Source organism: Dipodomys merriami, unplaced genomic scaffold (genome assembly GCF_024711535.1).
Source record: "Dipodomys merriami isolate MVZ:Mamm:240054 unplaced genomic scaffold, mDipMer1.0.p SCAF_35, whole genome shotgun sequence".
Classification (NCBI taxonomy): domain Eukaryota; kingdom Metazoa; phylum Chordata; class Mammalia; order Rodentia; family Heteromyidae; genus Dipodomys; species Dipodomys merriami.
Window position 1 is genome coordinate 5,055,603 of NW_027205048.1, and position 14,786 is coordinate 5,070,388.

Here is a 14,786-nt window from a genome sequence, read left to right on the forward strand (position 1 = left end):
AAAGTTCACTTTTTTTAAACTTCTCAAGAAAAATAACCTTTAGAAAATGTTTACATGACCAGAGTCTGATTTGTTTGACTATCAGGTGGAATCACATTGGACTTCAGTCTCCTTAAATTCAAAGTTTCATTCCCTTACATAAAATATAAGCAAGCAAGATGGAAAAGGGAGAAAATTAACCGCTGGAACTGTGCAAAAATAATTGGACTCCCATCAGATGTGTGTTTGTTTGTTTGTACAAGGAAGAAAAAGTCATCCTTTCTTCCCAATTTTGGTTGAAGCAGTTAAGGGGTAAAAAAAAAAAATTTCCAACTCTGAAAAGTAACAGAAATGAGATTCAGGTGGTAACTGAGATTCCCATTGGATTTTTGTGTGCGGTTCTCTTTTCTTTCCCCCACAGTGGATAATGCATGCCTGCTCATTGTGATTTATCTGAAGCTGGTTTCTTTTACACCTGCAGGCTATATAAAGGCATCAGGACTGGGACTGGAGCTTTGGGGAGCATCAGGAGAGGCGGCGTCCACAATCCAGAGAGAATGAAGCAGTTGGGAACATGAGCAAATTGCCTGTCTTTGAGGCTTCAGTGGTAAGGAGTCCCTCAACAGCATTGCTGATCTCCCTTGGAAACGCCCCCTTCCCCACGAGAATGTATGTGCTGGTTTGTTCTTATCCTTGATTTTTAACTTTTCACTCATATTTCTGACCTAGAATGATCGAGTCTTGGGCCCTGGAAGAATGCAAGCATTTTGGCCTGTTTGGTTTGGTGGCCTGACAAAAACCTGGTTCCCAGAAGCAATGCTGGTAAGGGCCTTTGTCTTGTTGGCCATCTGTACAGAAGCCCTGGCGAGATCCTGCACGCCAAACAAAGCAGGTATGCCCTGGTACCACACTGTTTTCCTAGAAAGGAACATTTCTAGAATCTTCCCTTTGTAGTGAACAGAGAGGGCCTTATTGTCTTTGTTAAGAAAATGCAAAAATGCCATCAAGTAGAAGTACCTAAGTTCCCAAGGCCATTCAAACATGTATTGGATTAAACTTTTTTTTTTAATTTCCCTCTCTCCCTGTACATATAACATCTTCTCTTTTCTCTGTTCAGATATTGAATTTCTGTCCAGTGCCATAAACATTGTTTTACAATATTGTATGTGAATTGGGGGGTCTTAAATGTTAAATTTATATGCTTATTCATTTTTTATAGGACACACACATGCATACACACACATTCCAATCTGTAGTTTCATATAGTCCTTAATATAGAGTGAAAATTTTAATGGACCACTTCTAATATATATGTATTTTTTGTTTGTTTGGTTTTTTTACAAGTCCTGAGGCTTGAACTCAGGGCCTGGGCACTGTCCTTGAGCTGCTTTTGCTCAAGGCTAGCACACTACCACTTGAGCCACAGTGCCACTTAAGGCTTTTCTGTTTATGTGGTGCTGAGGAATCGAACCCAGGGCATCATGCATGCTAGGCAAGGACTCTACCACTAAGCCCCAGTGTCAACCCCAAACATATATTTATATATTAATTAGAGCAATCACTAAGTAGATATAGCATAAACTATAAAAGTGGAATTTCAGTAGCTTATGTTTTGAGAGCACAAATCCTAGCCAGTGAAGAAGAGTGGAAAACCACTTTTAACCAACTGCTCTGTGCGTGTGCAAGTGTGGCTAGAACCCTTAGTTCTTTCAGTAGACTGACATGATGAGCATATCTGATTCCAACCATAGATGTGTTCTTGCAGATGTCATTCTTGTGTTTTGTTATCCCAAAACCATCATCACCAAAATCCCCGAGTGCCCCTATGGATGGGAAGTGCATCAGCTGGCCCTCGGGGGGCTGTGTTACAACGGAGTCCATGAAGGTGGCTACTACCAATTTGTCATCCCAGATTTATCACCTAAGAACAAGTCTTATTGTGGAACCCAGTCCGAGGTAAGGCAAAGCCACATGGGTTCAGGTTGCTTAGGATAAGGTAATTGAGCCCACCAATGAGAAGTTTGGATCACCCTAGGGAAGACACAGAACGGACTAATTTCCTGAGAAGTTGGTAGGATCTAAAATTGCCTCTTCTACTAGTTTAGATGACTGTTTGGGGCTTGCTGGAGCTAGTAAGGCCAATTCCCACTTGAACTTGAGCCCACTTCAGGTTCTGAACTTGTTCTCATAAGCCACCATCCTTCCAAGGCCAGAGAGGCAGCTGAAGGATCCATCTTCTTCCCAAGGCTTGGAAGTAATGATAAAGTCCATTTGGAAGAGCAAAGGTATGACCAGAGTATAAACACAATCCCTAACTTGCTTTTGAGAAGTACACAGGACAGGGAAGCATGGAACTAATAGGGAAGCACAGATTTTTTTTTCTTGGTTAGTACAATTACATGACAGAGAAGTCTGAGGCCTCCATTTAGTCACGAGTTCAAGGCTACACGACCAATAGGGATATAGTCAAAGAGAGAGGTTAGGTCTTCTTGACTCATGATGTGGCGCAGTATTCCTACTGTCTTGACTGCCAGGAGATTTTACATCCATGGATCTCAGAGGATGAGCACAAAGAACTTCTAAGTCCAACTCCTCTTTCTAAACGTCCACAAGGGTCCAGAGATATGGCAGGATAAGTGGTGGGTGTGACAAACAAAGCTTTCCATTTTTGAGCATATCTCCATGGAAGGAAATACAAATCCTTTCTGTGGTCTCAGCCCGATTACTTCTCAAGTGGATGTCAGTCAGCATGTCAGAAGCAAGAATTGAAGTAATAATATCTATGGTTGGGAACAGGAAAAAGCAAAGAACTAGACAGTACTATTCTGGCCTGGGAAGATGGGTGAAGATATTAATCTAAAACATTAATGTTGAGAACTAGAAGTTTTGGAGCCAGTGTTTTGGCCAGTAGCCCAACAGATATATGAATTATTTTTCAACATACCACATTGCTCTAGATTACGTTAAACACTTTTATTTGAAGTGACTTTACAAAAATTATCAACAGCCAGGTGCCAGTGGCCCACGCCTGTCATCCTAGGTTCTCAGGAGGCTGAGATCTGAGGATCACAGTTCGAAGCCAACCTGGACAGAAAAGTCCATGAGACTCTTATCTCCAATAAACCACCAGAAAACTGGAAGTGGCTCTGTGGCTCAAGTGGTAGAGTGCTAGCCTTGAGCTGAAGAGCTGAGGGACAGTGCCCAGGCCCAGAGTTCAAACCCCACGACCAACCAAAAAAAATATATATATATATACATACGTATATGTATATATACACATACATATATGTATATATGTATATATATATATATATATATATGTCAATGCACCCTCAGACAGAGTGGATTCTGTGTCCCTGTTAAATACTCATGCCCACTTATTAGGTTTTTGTCTGAACCATCTTCACTCACTTTTCTCAGAACTCTCATTCCCGCTGTGGGACACAGGGCCTAACTGCCTTCTTCCTTCCTCCAGTACAAACCCCCCATCTACCACTTCTACAGTCACATCGTATCCAATGACAGCACGGTGATTGTAAAGAACCAGCCGGTGAACTACTCCTTCTCCTGCACATACCACTCCACCTACCTGGTGAACCAGGCTGCCTTTGACCAGAGGTAAGCTGCTCTGTGGCCTAGAGGGCTGGCTGCGGGGTGGGTGCTGCAGTCCCTGTCAATCAGGCATGTTTCAGTCCTTATGCAAAATTCTCTCCCCTTTTCAGAGTGGCTACTGTTCATGTGAAGAACGGGAGCCTGGGCACATTTGAAAGTCAATTGTCTCTCAACTTCTACACTGTAAGTCCAGACAATCTTTGTCACCTGTGGCCTTCCCAGGGGACAGGATGCTTCCTCGGGGTTCATTCTCCCCACCCCAAGCACTTTGCAGAGACTTATTCTAGAACTCGGGCTTTGGCTTTAGCTTTAGCTTTAGCTTTCTTTGTAGACTTCATGGAACAGACACACAGATCCAGAGACCAGATAGAAGCGCTAAAAGGTGTCACACAAGTATAAGGCCATTTCACAGATGAGACAATTGAGGCAGAGTCAGTAGACAGGCATCAGCACACCCTGTATCTAACTCTTCATCGAAACTAGTTTATGTCACAAGCTCTTGCACTGCAGAAAGTTATTTACACAGAGGACCTAGTTCTTAAAAAAAAAAAAAATAGCACAGAGCTTTGAGCTTTCTGATTGGGACAGAGCTATGGAGAAAACTTAAGGGCGGCCTCTATTCCTAGTTCTTTGGTCTCTGAAGCCTTTCAGTAAGTGGCTTTCCTCATTGTCTAGTTTGGGCCCATTGCCTATGTTGTCATTAGAATTAAAGGCACAGTTTGGCCCATTGCTCCAGAGACATTAAATATGCAAAGGCTATTAGCCCAGCTGCTTTCCCATTTAGAAGTGGTGAGAAAGAGGGAGAGAAGAGAGAGAGAGAGAGAGAGAGAGAGAGAGAGAGAGAGAGAGAGAGAGAGAGAGAGAGAGAGAGAGAGAGGATAGAGCATAGATACCGTCCCAGCTAGCTAGAGGCAGAAATACAAACCTTTGTGTGTGACATTAGAGCTGGAAGACATCATGGCAGACATCATCAGAGAGCAGAGCAGCAAAGCATCCAACCGGTTCATTTCACAAGGGAAAATGCTTTCCTACATGGAACTCCATCAATTTTGAGCTTGCTTTACCTATGCCTGGAAGCTATTGGCCTGGCGGAACTCAGCCCCATCCTAAACTGACCCAGATAAGGATCTGGAATCCAGAGAAGAAAAAGATGTGTCCAATACGATGCAGGCACTTGGAGCTGCATCGGGTCTAACTGTGGTGTCTCCTAAACGTGGTATCTTGATTTCTTTCCGGTGAAGGGCACAAAGCCTTTATGTCAGGGTCCCTTTTAAGGCTCTGTGACTAAATCTGGATTTGAAATTTTGACTGTGCTAAAGAAGGCTCCCTAAAAGTTTCAAGGTCATCTGTCCCTAGATCTGCCCCTGGCCACATACCACTAGTAGATAGCACTTGAGAAAAGGAATCTCATGCAATCCCTCAATTATGATCAGGGACTAATGTAGTATGTGTTACCAGGGCAAAGAAAAGATGTCAAAACAGCTACAGTCCCTGCAGAAGAATGTCTAGCAAAAAAGAAAAAAATAGGGCTTCCATTCGTGAACACCCTCCTTGGGAATGTCCTAATGACGGATTCTATTTACTACCAAGTCCATCAGAAGTAAATAATTGTTATTGTAACCAGATACAATTATAGATGTGATCCTAGGAAGGTTTACAACAGTAGGCAACAGGGATACCAAGAACCCTTTTTTTTTTTTTAAACCATCTCTCATCATCCACCATAGTAGCGTGATTGTCATATATATCAAACCTGAACGAGGGGTGGAGGGGAGAAATGGAGAGAAAAAGAAATGGAGAGGCACGTGTGCATATGCCTGGGTCATGTTCCTTAGTGGGTCCAGCCTGTAGAGACAGGCCAGCATAATTCCCTGACTGCTGGAGAAATCAGGTTACTCCCTCTCCCAGGGCCCTCCAAAACCCCTCAGGACAGGTGAACTGAGAAAAAGATTCTACTACCTTTGTACAGACCTTTGTACTTTGTACAAAGTACTAATCAGCATTCCTTCTGCAGACTCCCTTTCTTATGCCCAAGCCAGGAGGTTGGTATTTTTTTCTTCCTTTTTCTTCCGTGAGAGCATTCTTGTGTGTTTCTGAAGCAACAACTTCCCCCTGAATATATTTCCATCAAATTACCAGAAACAGAGCCGTGCCCTACATAGTACAATGAAACCAAATACAACTGCTAATTGCTTAGGCTTCTGAGAACCCCAATTCCTGCTCCCCTCCCCAAATAGCACTCATTCTACTCAGCATGCTTTCTCTCTTTCTCTCTCTTCCTCTCTCTTCTCTCCACTCCCCACTTACTTTTGCCAAGAACTCATAGTTGGTATTCCCAGTGAAAAGTTATTTTGACTCCCACTCCAAAATAAAAGAGAGTCTGGCACTTGTGGTTGAGAAAATAGGCCATGCCATGAATGCTGATTCTGCTGTTTACAAGTTGTGTGACCTCGCACAAGTTAATTAACCTCTCTGTCTCCATCTCTACATTTGTAAAACAGGAGCTTAATAGCACTTGACTCTTGGCCTTGTTATGAGGGTTATCTGAAATAATCTTTAAGAAGCAATTAGCACATTGCCTGGCACTAAATCAGTGTCCAAGACCATAACTATTCCCATGACTATAGAGCCTGACCCTATTGGACATGGAGCTCCAAGGGCCCCTAGGATCGTTGCCTTCATAGGGTTGAATGCAAATGGAATTAAGGTTGATTTATTCAGTCGAAGCAGTACTGGCCATTCCCCTTAGACAAAAGAAACAGACAAATCCTGGGATGGAACAAACTCAAGCAACTGAGGACAAAAATCACAGACTCCCAGAGTCAGAACATAACTCATAGGTCACCAGCCTTGGCCTACGTACTCAAATTCCAGAACCCTTCTGTAGTATTGCTCAGGGCTGGCCTCGTGGCCTCTTCCAGAGGCAAGACCATAGTGAGTTGAGCCTTCCATTTTAGATCAGCAGATGAAACCCAACATCCTGAGCGCTTGCTCATCTCTCACAGCTCTGTCTCCTGAAATATGACTGTGTAATTGGTTATATTGTGGATAGCCTTTCAAATATCTCTCTTCTTCAAGCTAAATCTTCTCATTATTGCTCATTCACCATCCTAGTCATTCTTTTCTGAGTACGATCCAATTTGGTCAGCACCCCTATTAAAAACAGTGGAGCCCAAAGTGAAAGTGTTATATTCGAGACCCTGTAGGACCAATATGAAGCACGTGTGGGTAAGCAGTACCTCACTCTAGAAGATTCTAGAAGACTCTAGGAATGTATCCTAGGATATGAACTTTGGGGTAGTTTTCTTTCACCACTAGCTCACATCCAAATTTTGTTGGCATCCATAAAGCATAGTACTGGTGTCACTATGACCAGTGGATCTCGTATACAGGATATATCACTCCTTCTGTGATACTGCTAGCATCCTAAGAAGTACAGTTTCTCAGGCTCTGGAGGAGTCTCCGGGGTCTTATGTGCTTGTTCTCTGGAGTTTGCTCCAATCCCTCCCCATCTCTATTCATCTGCTCCTACCAGACCTAACCGCTCAGTCTGCAAAGTCATAATGCCTACTGTCTATTTCCTTCCAAAGAATGCCAAGTTCTCCACCAAGAAAGAAGCTCCCTTTGTTCTGGAGACATCTGAAATTGGTTCGGATCTCTTTGCAGGAGTAGAAGCCAAAGGGTTGAGTGTTAGGTAAGTATACTTCCTCTATGACTATATTTTTATATATGGGGTAGGAGGAGGAAAAGGCAAGCCAAGAGACTGTTTAAATTGCAAGATTGTTCTAGAAACAAGCCTATGCCTCATGGCAATGCCAATGTGCTTTGTTTCCAGATTTAAGGTGGTCTTGAACAGCTGCTGGGCCACACCCTCTGCTGACTTCATGTACCCCTTGCAGTGGCAGCTGATCAACAAGGGGTAGGTACCTGTCAGAGTCACTACCGGGCAGCCAGCCAGGCATGCCTGGGTCTCCTTTGCTCTGGCTTAGGATAGCTTGAGAGGAGACACTGGAGCCCTTTTGGAGAGAAACCAGAGTTGTTGGGGAGATTACAGTCGATAGATTAGCAGGGGTTTCCTGTCCATGTCGGTGTACCTGTAACAGCACACCCATCCGCCTATCTCAAAGAATAATCTACTGTAGAAGGAGACCTGTGTGCAGGGTGTGAAGGCCTCCCAGCAGGCAGCTGCCAGTGGGAGGGAGCTGTCACTGAGGGACAGGTAGAACAGCCAATGGGAGGGAGCTGTCACTGAGGGGCAGGTAGAACAGCCAGTGGGAGGGAGCTGTCACTGAGGGGCAGGTAGAAGAGCCAGTGGGAGGGAGCTGTCACTAAGGGGCAGGTAGAACAGCCAGTGGGAGGGAGCTGTCACTGAGGGGCAGGTAGAACAGCTGGTGCCAAGAAGCAGCCGCAGTGCCAAGGCATCTAGGCTTGCCCACTATCTGCCTCCTTCTCCCCTTCATCACCCCGTTCTGTCCCCCACCCCCGCCTCCCTGGAGCTCTGTTTACATTAGTTTCCACTGGCTGACACCTTACTCGGGCCACTCAGGCTGAAAAGAGCTATTTTAAGACGGGTTCATATAAGGATCTCAGGTTTACTAACCAAACACTCCTACCAGAAGCCTTGTTTCATAACTTGGAAAGTGATCTGCCACTCCATCACCACGCAGGCACCCCAAATAGAAGTAGCTCTGACCCTTGGTCCAGATACAAAGGCAACACTTGCCTCTCGCTTCACTCTGGTGAACTCTCAGAGGTGACATCGCTCAGGTCCAGCCTCGTGTCGCTGAGGACACATTTAGATGACAGATGTTGCTTTTCTATGTTTACATGAAAAATATAGCCGCATTTCTACCACACTTGTTAAGTAATATGCGTGTAACTTAAATGGAAGAGTATAAATTTTCATGACAAACTTCATACCACACACAGAAACCCATGTCAGGTCTGACCTGAGTTTAGAGTTCTATGGCAGTATTGTGAGACACTGCTCTCAAAATTGGGCATCTTCAATATGCCACTCCTGAGGAGAGCTTTGGGAATTTTTTTTAGTTTTTGAGACAGCTCAGTCTGGCATTGAACTCACCATGTAGCCCAGACTTGCTTGGAACTTCTGGGCCTCTGCTTCACCTCCCCAGTGCTGAGATGACATATTTGCACCCCCATGCCTGGCAGGATTTCACTTTTACTTGGTTTTGCTTTGTTTTGAAAGTGCTAGAATTTGAACTGGGGGCCTTGTACTTAACAGGTAGGCTTTCTATCACTTGAGCCATGCCCCCAGCTTAGGCTCAAGAGTCTCACTTTTTTAGGAAGTGTGTGGCCATTCCTAAGTCATTTTCCTTCTATCGTACCTTGTCTATAGAATGAAGACACACTCACCTCATAGCCCCTCAACGGGACCTCAAAATTATAAAGCTCAAGCCCATCAAAGTGTTTCAGAAAGGGGAGAAACTGCACTCAAAATTGGGGGAGAGCTGCTATGGAGAGATTTGCCTCCAAACCCTTGCTGGAATTCCCCTGTGTGACATGTCCTCCTTTTTCCCTGTGTGTTCTAGCTGTCCCACGGACGAAACAGTCTTGGTACATGAGAATGGGAAGGACCACAGGGCAACCTTCCAATTCAATGCTTTCCGGTTCCAGAATATCCCCAAGCTCTCGAAGGTTTGGTTGCACTGTGAGACATTCATCTGCGACAGTGAGAAGCTCTCCTGCCCAGTGGTGAGCCACCTCTCTCTCGAAGGAGCATAGTAGAGCTGGGATTTGAGCTGGGAAGTTGTAGCCTGGTCAATATAAGTGTGCATAGAGGAACTTCCTGGAGAAAAGGGCCTGGCTACAGGAGCAGAAGCTCCAGGCATATCCATCCTGCCACTACCAACCTGCCCAGTCTGGTGTGTGTTCCTCACCCTGATGGGCCTCGTTTGCTCATCTTTCCACCATGATAATAAGTACTTATGGCTCTTAAGCATCCATGGAGGCTAAAATGAAGCCCAAGAAATGCTTTGAAACAGACCTCAAAATGCTTTGAAGAGGTTTGAATTCAAGGTCTGGCAAAAAACTCAAAACTTTGGGCATATTTAGTCTTGACAGGACACTAGAGAGTTCTGCCCAAATTCTGGGTCAAAGTTGATTGGACAATGAGAGAGAGAGCCAGAAATCTATGCTTCTAACCATCGGATAAGTCTGGTGTTGACTGAGTTTAAGAAAACTGCTCTAGAGGCTTAAAAGGACCGAGTTCCAAATTGTTGTCAAGATTGGACCGAAGGCCTTGAAGTTTCCGTTAGTCTCCAGCCCCCACAGCCTATAGGAACCAACAGAGAGAAGCTGACTCATTTGGCAAGAAGCTGGTTTATGCTGAGAACAGATAGAGAAAGGGAAAGGAGGCAAAGAGTGCAAGATCAGAAAAATAAGCAGAGAAATATTGTACAGTTGATGGGAGGATAAATAACAACACTATATAAAAAGAAGAAATGAACCAGACAGAATAGATTTTGCAACTGATTGCTTCTCAAGTACCTGAGATGAGAATGGCTGTATGTGAAAGCCTTTCTCCCATCAAAAGGCATTTATGTAAACCCCCCACCCATCAAGGTAAAGCTCTGTTCATTTCTCATCTTCTCTCTCTCCCTCTCCAGACCTGTGACAAACGGAAGCGCATGCTTCGGGACCAGACAGGGGGCGTCCTGGTGGTGGAGCTGTCCCTGCGGAGTAAGCCCCCCCACCCCCCATTCCCAGTAGTCACATGCATTCTGGACTGTGTCCACATGCAGTGCCAGTCTGAGCGTGTTGACTGAATTGCCAAACCAGGTGTGCCTGTGGACACAGTCTTCACCTGCTCTGTGTCTCCTAGTGGGAGTAGAGGGGGGCAGCTCATGCCATTCCAGGAGGTGAGGTTTGTGGGTGAGCCTGAAAACTTCTCTCTACATTTGAAATCTAAATGACCCCACCCCATCCAAGAAAGGAAGAGGTACTGAGCTACGAAATAGAACATGCAGTGCACAATAATAGACAAGTTGTGCTCTAAGAATGTCAAGGGCAAGTGAACAAGCCTTTACTATGCAGGCAACACTGCCTGCCTGGGATGGGCATTAAAGATTCAAGGAACACTCCTCTTCCCACCCCCCCACCCCCACCCCCCACCCCCGCCCAGGTCCTCAAGGAACTTACTGTCTTGTAAGGAGAGAGACGACAGACACCAAGGGGAAGATTACTGTTAAGGGGTAGTTGGTGGATTCAGTCCAGTCTAGGTCTGATGAAAGACAGTTGTTAAAAACCTTTACCATGACCTGCAGGATGATGTGTTCTAAGGGTACACCTGACCTGTGGGGACACAGAGGACTTTAATAACTGTACCGTGAAGTCTAGTGACCAAACCATGCTCAGGGCCCAGTCCCAGGCACCTCCTGAGGGCCTGTAAGCTAAGAAAGGTTTATTTTTAGACCTTTATGTGGTTCCAAACTAAAACTATTTCATGACACATAAAAATGATACAAAATTTGGGCTGGGAAGGTGGCTCAGTGGTAGAGCTCTTGCCTTTCATGCATGAGGCCCTGGGTTCAATTCCTCAGCACCACATAAGCAAAAAGAAAAGAGCCGGAAGTGGCATTGTGGCTCAAGTGGTAGAGTGCTAGCCTTGAGCTGAAGAGCTGAGGGACAGCGTCCAGGCCCAGAGTTTAGGCCTCACAACCGGACCCCCCCCCCCAAAAAAAAAATGATACAAAATTTTTATTTTAGCGCCCATAAAGTTTTATTAGAACACTGAGACTTGTGTTCATGTAGGTGGTATTGTCCATAGCTACCAGCATACTGCTGCTAGAACAGTGTGGATTCATAGCTAGAGAGGCTGTGTGGCTATGCCAGCCTGGAAGGTTAAGAATTCTGCCTGAGCTACATAGACATTATCTTAAGAAAAAGACTTGCTAGCTAGATGCCAGTGACTCACGCCGGTGATCCTAGCTATTCAGGAGGCTGAGGTTTGAGAATTGTGGTTCAAAACCAGCCTAGACAGGGAAAAAAATTCCACTAGGTTGATATCTCCAATTAACCACAACAAAGCCAGAAATGGAACTGTGGTTCAAGTGGTAAAGCACCAACCATGAGCAAAACCACTAAGGAATAATGAGTGCCCAGGCCCTGAGTTTAAGCTGTAGTGCTTACATTAAAAAAAATTTTAAGAAAAAAAGAAAAGAAACAATTTCTACATGGTCTGCAAAACTGAAAATGCTTACTATCTGGTCCTCTCAGAAGTTTATTGACTCTTGTCTTAGACAGCCAGGAAGAAAAGAGTATGCACGGAAACATCACTAAATGTTAGTCCAAAATGTGTTCTAAAGGCAATGGAAGATCGTGATTTATCCAGGGGTGGGACTCAGGCTTGTTTTTTTGGAAACATAACTTTGAAATTTCTCCCTCCCTGATCTTTTCTTAAACCTATATTCTCTCTATTCACTCTAGGCAGGGGATTTTCGAGTCTCTATAGCCTCTCAGGTAAGAAAAAAGGAAACTTCTGGAAAATGTCACGGGGTAATGTTTGTGTAAAGCAGATGGGTGTTTCAAAGATTACTTTGGCCCCTTTAAGAATTGAACATGTGAGCTGGAAGGTTGGCTCAGTGGTAGGGTACTTGCCTCGCATGCATGAGGCCCTGGGTTCGATTCCTCAGAACCACATAAATAGAAAAAAGCTGGAAGTGGCACTGTGACTCAAGTGGTAGGGTGCTAGCCTTGAGCTGAAGAGCTGAGGGACAGCTCCCAGACCCAGAGTTCAAACCCCAAGACCGACAAAAAAAAAAAAAAAAGGAAGAATTGAACATGTAGCTGGGTGCTGGTGGCTCACATCTGTTATCCTAGCTATTCAGGAAGCTGAGATCTGAAGAACAAGTTTCAAAGCCAGCTTGAGCAGGAAAGTTCATGAGACTCTTATTAACCACCCAAAAAGTTGGAAGTAGAGCTGTGGCTCAAGTGGTAGAGTACCAGCCTTGAATAAGAAAGCTCAGGCACAAGGCCCAATCCCTGAGTTCAAGCCCCAGGCCCTACACACACACACACACACACACACCCCTGAACATTTATACTTTAAAGTGCAACTCTATGGGTGATGGAGGAGACAGAGGTGAAAAAGTCTTTCTCCATCCAGCCCGTAGGAGGAGCTGGGGTTTGCCTGGATGAAGCGGTACTAGACCCTACACCCCCAAACCTCAGAGAAGCCAGCAACAGGGGCTTTTACTTGGTTTTCTATGTTGGAAGAACATGATTTTCCATTATCTGTTCCGTCAACAAATATTTGAGTCCCTCATTAACTAAGTGACCTTGGTCAATGCCTTTACCTCTTAGTACTTCTGTTTCTTCTGACATGAACTAATAATTGCCCCATCATGCATGGTGTTGTTTGGATTACTTAATTACAGCTAAAGGCACTGAGCAAGATTACTGACCTTCCTAGTGTAGACGAGGTAAACCAGTATGTAGGAGAGACAGGGAACATAATTTAGTTGCCAGCCAGGGAAGCGTTGAAGAGGAAGAACCACTTCAGCTAAGATACAGGTCTTACTGGAATCAGGAAAGGGAATTAACTACACAAGGAGAAGGGATAATACAGTCCTATTGATTCATAAATTCACACTTTGCTCCTATCACTACATGAAAATCTTGTAAAACAGCAGGGGTACCAGTGGCTCACCCATGTAATCCTATCTATTCAGGAGGCTGAGATGTGAGGATTAAGGTTGGAAGCCAGCCCAGGCAGAAAAGTCAATGAGACTCTTCTCTCCAATTAACTAGCAAAATGCTTTGAGGGAGAGGTGTGATTCAAGTGGCAAAGCACCAGCCTTGAGCAAAATAGTGAGAGTGTATGGTTCTGAGTTCAAGCCTTGTTACACACACACACACACACACACAAACACACACACACACACACACACACACACACACACACAAAGCAACTCCAATTGAAAGGAAGTTCTACAGCCAAAGCCTGGTAGTGAAATGTGTCATCAAGGGCTTATTCATCAGAACTCCACAACCTGGGTTTATCCACCAGATTTTTGGAGCCTAATCAAAGTGAACCATGGGATCTCCATTTCTTGGGGAACAGAAATGACTATGCACAAAATGTTGTAGTATCATGGAAACCTCTTTGGGTTGACATTGTTGTGGCTTCCACTGGTAGACTTGTCCTTGACCTTGTGTGACTGTTGCTCAGCGCTGTCTCCTGCCCACTCTTGTTCACAGGTGTTTTCTATCATCTCATCGTGATGCTGGGGGTGTGTGTCCTGCTGTAAGAGTTAGCCGGCAGCTGCCTTTCCTCCCCCAGACCCCCCAAACACAAGGTCATCCTCAGCAATGATAAACTCGTTTATTTTGCTGCCAAAAAGAACAAACAGAAGATTGCATTGTTGGGGGCCAGAGACAAAGGCTTGGCCAAATATGCATTCCAATGATATGTGTGTGTGTGTGTGTGTGTGTGTGTGTGTGTGTGTGTGTGTGTGAGTGTGTGTGTGTGTGTGTGAATTCAGTGATTGTTTTTCTCTGGTGCCCTACTTCCTCAGGCTACTTCCTGTGGCAGTTAGATCCCACCAACCCTGTCCCTTATAGGTGTGAGGAGGAGGGTTCTAGGGGCTTCTTTCCTCATACTCAAGGCTGCCCTGGAGTCCTTTGAAAGCAGTCCTCATGTTAAAAGACCCTCACACATCTAACCAAACACAGCTGGAGAAGAATGTAGGGCATAACCACAAAATCAATGACAAACACCAAACGCACAGGAATGGCCAGCTTTGCCCAATAGGAGGCGCTCTCTCTCATTCTACTTAAGAACCAGATCCAAGCCCCCAAGCAGGATTGGGGTGCTTGTAAAGCCTTCAAATAACAATGGAGAAATGACAGTGGAGTATGTTCATTTTACTGAAACCTAAGTAACAGAAAGAAAATGCATTTTGAGAGCCCCAAACACTAACTAAACCTGCTTTGTTTTTTTCTTATAGGCTTCTTAAATATACATAGACATTCAATAGGTATAAATTCCTTATTCCTATAGTGGATAGATATTTCAAAAGATGCAAAGTTAAATAGGAGAAAACTACAAAAGGAATAAAAGTCATCCATTTTATATAGCAACGCAGTACTGGCTAAATGAAATGAACTTGCCCCTGACAACGGAAGGAGCAACTCCCTCAGCATAGGTCTTTCTCAGCTTGGTGACTCAGTCT

General features: G+C 44.6%; 1 protein-coding gene across 1 annotated transcript; it reads left to right on the forward strand.

Moving 5' to 3' along the window:
• The first annotated feature begins 795 nt into the window (after nucleotides 1–795).
• On the forward strand, nucleotides 796–13,862 carry Tectb (tectorin beta). The gene is made up of 10 exons (XM_069987887.1): nucleotides 796–871; nucleotides 1,745–1,935; nucleotides 3,455–3,597; nucleotides 3,702–3,774; nucleotides 7,182–7,285; nucleotides 7,427–7,510; nucleotides 9,144–9,306; nucleotides 10,221–10,293; nucleotides 12,040–12,072; nucleotides 13,813–13,862. The coding sequence occupies exons 1-10, from the start codon at nucleotides 796–798 to the stop codon at nucleotides 13,860–13,862; spliced, it is 990 nt and encodes a 329-aa protein (XP_069843988.1).
• Nucleotides 13,863–14,786: the final 924 nt, after the last annotated feature.